This window comes from Emys orbicularis, chromosome 1 (genome assembly GCF_028017835.1).
Source record: "Emys orbicularis isolate rEmyOrb1 chromosome 1, rEmyOrb1.hap1, whole genome shotgun sequence".
NCBI lineage: Eukaryota > Metazoa > Chordata > Testudines > Emydidae > Emys > Emys orbicularis.
In genome coordinates, this window is record NC_088683.1 from 332,350,923 (window position 1) to 332,357,571 (window position 6,649).

A 6,649-nucleotide genomic window follows, 5' to 3' on the forward strand; every position below is an offset into this window, starting at 1 on the left:
CAGCTCTCAGTACAATGAACCCTCCCCCCGCAGCTGAGGCGTGATGGGGCAGGAAGTGGGGGGGGCGGAGCTTCCTGCACACGGGGGAGGTTTCTGGGGGTGGATCTGACCCGGCCCTGACCACTCCTTGCAGGGGAAAAGGAAGTCCTGTCCTCCCCTGCCCCCAGCCCGGACTAGCAACTGAGCCCTGCCCTCTCCCCGTAGTAATTTACCTCTCTGCCAGCTGCTTGGGGCTGATAGCCCCAAAACGATACACCCAAGCTACTGGGGAGAGGCACATGACCGTTCTTGCAGCTTCCCTTTGCTTCCCCATCAGAAGTCATTTTTCTGCAGGGAAGCAAAGAAATCTGCGGGGGACATGAATTCTTTGAGCATGCAGTAGCAAAGAATTCCCCCAGGAGTAGTCTTGATATTCACAACTCTCCAGTAATTAATCCTAGCTATTAGAGAGGTAACTTCTCCCTCCGTAACCCTGGCCTACCATGACAGATATGCTTCATCAGAAAAATGAATAAGGCAGACTTGCAAGTTATGAAGACAGGACTTTCACAAGAGCTGAACTTACCCTACGGAACTGGGGCTTGTCTACACTATTGCTTATGTCGATGTAACTTACGTCGCTCAGGGTGTGGAAAACCCATCCCCGAGCGACGTAAATTATATCGACTTAGTGCGGTGTCTACACTGCACTATGTTGACGGGATACGCACTCCCACCAACATAGCTTCCGTCTCTCGTTGAGGTGGAGTAATTACATTGACGGGAGAGTCCCATCGACATAGGGCGGTAGTGAAGACAAGCCCTTACTCCCCACCAGATATGACTGACACTGAAATAACCACTTTCAGAAATAAACATAAGTCTCCTCTAAAAGGCCTTGCTTTATTACAATAATTCCTTCACACACATACCCCCTCCCACAATCAAGGTGTTGCTCTTGCAGGCTGCAAACAAGGAGGAATTGTTAAATATCTGACAGGTGATCAGGTACTACATGATGGGAGACTGGCAAACAGAGACAAAGTTCTGAATTCAGTTGTCCTGTCTTACATCACTTTAATTCTAAAATTTTCCCATTTAGGTACAATGAACTGAGACAACCTTCTTCACAAGGGCAGAAAACTGGACTTCCAAATTTTAATGCTGCTCTGAATCTATTCTTCCCCGACCCACTCCCTTCAACAGTAATTCCAATCAGCATTCTAACAGGACTGTGCTTACAGCTTTAATTTCAAAGAGGTTAATACCTCTTCATATTAAACCACACAAACCTGCAAAAACAGAACGAGAGTCACACAACTCCAAAAACATAGACTTTTACCATTTGAGCCGAAGGAAGATCTTTGTTAGTTGTCAGCTATACAACAGCCCTTTTCTTTCTAAAATGCAACCAGCTAAGGTGCTCTCACACACAGTGCCTAATTGTGCTACTATTAAAGTCAGTGGGGAAAAAAAACCTGGTGTTAAAATCAGAGCAGGATTGGGCCCAAATATAATCACAAAAAAACCCTAATACCGTTGCTTAGCTATAACCCTTTTTTCCCCTCCATATGTAGCCAGCATACAACAGTAATCGAAATATAATTCTATATAAAGTCTGAAGGTATAGTAACAGGTCATTTTAAGCTAGAGGGAGACAAAGAAACTGAGGTAGTTTTAATTATGGTGAGTAACTTAAGCAATTGTATTTAACAATCTTCAGGCCAAATGACTTTTCCAGGATAAAGTTACAGGAGTTCTAATATGGAGTCGTACAATGGAAGCTTGCTGAATCCTTATCTATGGAGAGCTTACTGCCTCTCCATAATAACTAGGGCCCTACCAATTTCACAGCCATGAAAAAGGTGTCACAAACTGTGAAATAAGTCCTCGCCTGTGAAATCCGACCTCCCTATGGTGCTGGGAGTGCCGGGCTCCTGCCAGGTCTCAGGTCTTCCACCTCCATGGCTCCTGCCGGGTCTCAGGTCTTCCACCTCCATGGTTCCTGCTGGGGCTCGGGGTACCCGGGCTCAGGGCTTCCACCTCCACAGCTCCTGCGAGGACTCAGGGCTTTCACCTCTGCAGCTCCTGCTGGGGCTCAGGCTGCCCATTTTTTCCAGGAGCCCCAAATTGGCCAGGGCTCCTGGGCACAATTAATCCGCTACTGGCTGGGATTAGCAGCTAGGAGCCCCTGGCTGAGGTGCTCCCAGCAGCAAAAGGGAGATCGGATCCACCCCCGGGAACCTCCTCCAGCTGCAGGAAGCTCTGGAGCTGCTGCCCAGCCTGGGAGCTTCCTGCAGCCCGGGGAGGTATCCGGAGGTGGGTCTGATCTCTCCCGGAGGGGGGCCAATGCAGGAGAAGAGCAAGTCCTGTCCCTCCCTAGCCAGCTGGGGCTAGCAGCCCCTGGCTGGGGCACTCCCAGCATCATGTGGGAGATCAGACTCATCTCCACCTCCGCGAGCCTCCTCCAGCTGCAGGAAGATCCGCTCCTGCTGCCTTCAGAGCCCAACCCCGAAGGCAGCACAGAAGTGAGGGTGTCAATCCTGCAATGCCCCTAGAGCAGCCTTGCAACCCCCACACAATCCCCTTTTGGGTTGGAACCCCTACCATTACAACACCCTGAAATTTCAGGTGTAAACATCCAAAAATGTGAAATTGACTTTTCAAATCCTATGGCAGTGAAATTGGCCAGAATGGACTGTGAATTTGGTAGGGCCCTAATAATAACAGAAAATTTATCACTGCTGTACTCAGTCTCAGTGTGCTCTATCACAAACGTGAAAAACCCAATACAAGAATACACCACCAATTATAGGTTTTGCTCACAAGAGTGAAACAAGCCTAATCGAGGAAAGCATACACTCATGCCCACACAGTAGTCTCAAATAGATAGATTACTCTGCGCTTCACTCCATGAGTAGTGAAGGTTGACTGACATGTTCTATCCACTGGGTGGCTGCAATTCAGCAAAGGCTGAAATAATTTCATGTGTAAAGAACTGAGATCCTTCTGCATAAAAGGCACCATATGAACATAAAGTGTTATCAATAGTCACAGCCACACATCTAATAATCCAAGGACTAAACCTACTAACCAGAGTTCGGTTCAAATGATTCCTTTCCTGCTCAGTGAGGTCCAAGGGCTATGCTATGGTGGGAACGCCAATCCCCATGCCCTTTATTTTAACTACTGGTAGAGGAGAAGGGCTTCCGGCCCAGGTGTTGCCCCCGGGATGCTATTTGATACTCACACATTTTTCTGTTAGACTTGGCTACAAAGTGCCTGTTTAATTTGATGGTTTTCCAGTCTGCTGAGCGGAATGGAAACCTTCTTTTCTCTCTCTCTACTCTCCAATACACAAACTCACCCCTGCTGTCTAGTTAGAAGGACCCAATACCATTCTCTCCAACCATCCATCCGCATTCTCTCCCATCCCTATCAGCTGCTTCTTCCCTTCTCTCTGAGTTTTGTTTTTTAGGCTATGGCTACATTACAGCTCTTAGAGCGGCACAGCTGTACCGCTGTAAGGTCTCCCATATAGCCGCTTTATGCTGGCGGCAGAAGGATCTCCCACCGGCATAATTAAACCACCCCCAACAAGCGGCAGAAGCTATGTCGGCGAGAGAGCATCTGCCGCCGACATAGCGCTGTTCACACCAGTGCTTTTGTCGGAGAAACTTATGTCAGTCAGGGGTGTGTTTTTTCACAGCCCTGGCTGATAAAACTTTTACTGACAAAAGTGCTAGTGTAGACATATGGTGATTAAGGCTCTCGTCGTGACTGCGCAGCAGCGTCAGAGTAAAACTGAAGGGATCCCAGTTGCCCTCTGCCACTCCTGTTGGGGAAACCAGTGAGATAAGAATCACGTCAGTTTCACTCTACTGGTAGGGTCCTAATGGTTAAGGAAACCTTCCCACTTACTAACGTGGAGTGGCATTTTACAAACCTCCATGTTGCACCATCCCCAGCAACAGAAAGATTACAACTAGTACAGAATGAAGCATTCCCTCTCCCCAATCACAAACTCACTTCTTCCCCTCCTGCAATCTTCACGACCCCCCTCTCTGCTACAGGTAGCTCAGCTGGAGCCAGCTAATATCCCCGTCATTTCTGGATACTGCTGCTCTAGTAGGCTGATGCCATCACATCTCCCACAGCAAATATCCCACAGTAATACCACAGCTAAGCTACACCCCAGTCGAGTCTGTCTCCCCCCCCCACACAAACTCCATGTGGTGCCACCTCAACCTGACTGATTCCAGATCAGGGCTTATCACCTCAGTGAATGTCTCCCTTGACCTCCAGAAAGGGCCATTCTAGCTGGGCAATGCCTCTCAGTGGGTAACCCCAAGCTCCAGTCAGCACCACTCTAGCCAGATAAATACACTCTTCTCCTAGTAGGTGCCCCTCACTTCTGAGATAACTACTCCAGCCAAGCCACGCCTTCTCTGGAGGGCTCCTCTGGGCATCACCCACTGGGTGCACCCTTCACCTCCAGAGAGCAATGCTCTAGCCTAGCAATGCCCCTTTTCACCACCAGTGGGAGCCCCTACCCTGGCTAGCACCACCTCTCCCCAGGGCTAGACAGTGCCCCCTCCGCTGAGTGCCCCGCGCCTCAGGGCAACCCTGCAACCACCGGACAGTGTCCCTTCCCCCTACTGGGTGCCCCTCACCCCAGGGCAGCCCCAGTCGACGATGGCAATGCCCCACTCGGGGCAGCATGGCTCCCTCCCCATGTACTGTCCCCCTCACTCCCCCGGGGATAGCGAGGCCCGGCCACCCCTCACTCTCCCGATGGCAGCGCGGCCCAGCCCCTCACCTCCGGGTAGCGCTGCTCCAGCCGAGCGATCCCCTCGCGCTCCACCTCCCACTCCGGCCGCTTCCGCTGCTTCTGCTGCAGCCGCAGCTTGTTCTTCCGTTTGGTGTATTTCTTCTTCCAGCGCTCGAAGCTGCGCACCGGGTCCGGGCCCCCGCCGCCCGCGCGGCGCCCCGTGCCGCCCATGCCGCGCTCGCTCGCTGGCTCGCAGCCTCCGGGAGTCCCGGCCTGGGACCAACACGCGCCGCCGCGGCTGCCGGGACAGTCGCAGGGAGAGCGCGTCACCCAGCCCCGCCCCTGAGGCTGCCCGGCCTCCGCCCACAGGCCGGCGTAGGGCCGAAGGCCCGGCCCTGAGGGCTGGGGGTGGGGGCAAGGACCCGTAGTGCGGCCGGGCTCCCTGAGGCGTCAGGCCCGGGGGCGCCCTCCTCGTTGCCTGGCAGCCAGCTTGTGCTCAGTCTAGGGGTGCCAACTTTCTAGTCACACAACACCGAACACGCTAGCCCCGGCCCTTCACCGAGGCCCCGCCCCCGTCACTATATTCCCCTGCCTTCGGTGGCTCGTTCTCCCCCAATGCCATCCCAAACCCTGCTTTGCCTCCAGCATTTATAATGGTGTTAAATATATACAAAAGTGTTTTTAATTTATAAGGGCGTTTGCACTCAGAGGCTTGATCTGTGAAAGGGGTCACCAGTACAAAAGTTTGAAAACTACTGTTTTATATGTATAGTTGGGATTATGTTTTCCAATGTGCATTACTTTGCATTTATCAACACTGAATTTCATCTACCATTCTGTTGCCCAGTCACTGTTTTGTGAGATCCCTTTGTAAGTGTTTGCAGTCTGCTTTGGGCTTAACTATATTGAGTAATTTTGTATTATCTGCAAATTTTGCCTCCTCACTGTTTACCCCTTTTTTCAGATCATTGATGAGAATGTTATGCCCAAATAAATCTGTTAGGCCTGGTCTACACTACCCGCCTGAATCGGCGGGTAGAAATCGACCTCTCGGGGATCGATTTATCGCGTCCCGTCAGGACGCGACAATCGATCCCCGAATCGACGCTCTTACTCCTCCAGCGAAGGTGGGAGTAAGAGCCGTCGATTGGAAGCCGCGGAGGTCGATTTTGCCGCCGTCCTCACAGCGGGGTAAGTCGGCTGCGATACGTCGAATTCAGCTACGCGAAAATTTGCGTATCGTAAATCGACCCCCCCCCTGTAGTGTAGATGTAGCCTAAGTCTTTAAGGTGCCACCAGACTCCTTGTTGTTATTGTAGATACAGATTAACACGGCTACCCCCTGATACTTAACACTGGTCCCAGTACAGATCCCTTGGGGACACCACTATTTACCTCTCTCCATCTGAAAACTGACCATTTATTCCTATCCTTTGTTTCCTATCTTTTTAACCAGTTACTGATCCATGGGAGGACCTTACCTCTTATCCCATGACTGTTTAGTTTACTTAACAACCTTTGGTGAGGGACCTTGTCAAAGGCCTTCTGAAAGTCCACGTACCCTATATCCACTAGATCACCCTCGTCCCTCAAAGAATTCTAATAGAATTACAGACTTAGTGAGGCATGATTTCCCTTTACACAAGCCATGTTGACTCTTCCCCAACAAAGTATGTTCATCCATGTGTCTGATAATTCTGTTCTTTACCATAGTTTCAACCAATTTGCTTGGTATTGAAGTTAGGCTTACCAGCCTATAATTGCCAGTATCGTCCCAGAGCCTTTTTTAAAAATTGGTGTCAGATTAGCTCTCCTCCAGTCATCTGGTACAGAAGCTGATTTAAATGATAGGTTACATACCACAGTTAATAGTTCTGCAATTTCATATTTGAAGTTCCT

General features: G+C 50.5%; 1 protein-coding gene across 1 annotated transcript in view; it reads right to left on the reverse strand.

Annotated features, from left to right (window-relative positions):
* The window catches only part of DDX10 (DEAD-box helicase 10), a 346,101-nt gene extending 341,120 nt beyond the window's left edge, over positions 1-4,981 (reverse strand). The window contains exon 1 of the mRNA XM_065414461.1: positions 4,799-4,981. Coding sequence (XP_065270533.1) covers positions 4,799-4,981 — 183 coding nt within the window. The remainder of the gene's footprint in view (positions 1-4,798) is intronic.
* Between the last annotated feature and the right edge of the window lie 1,668 nt (positions 4,982-6,649).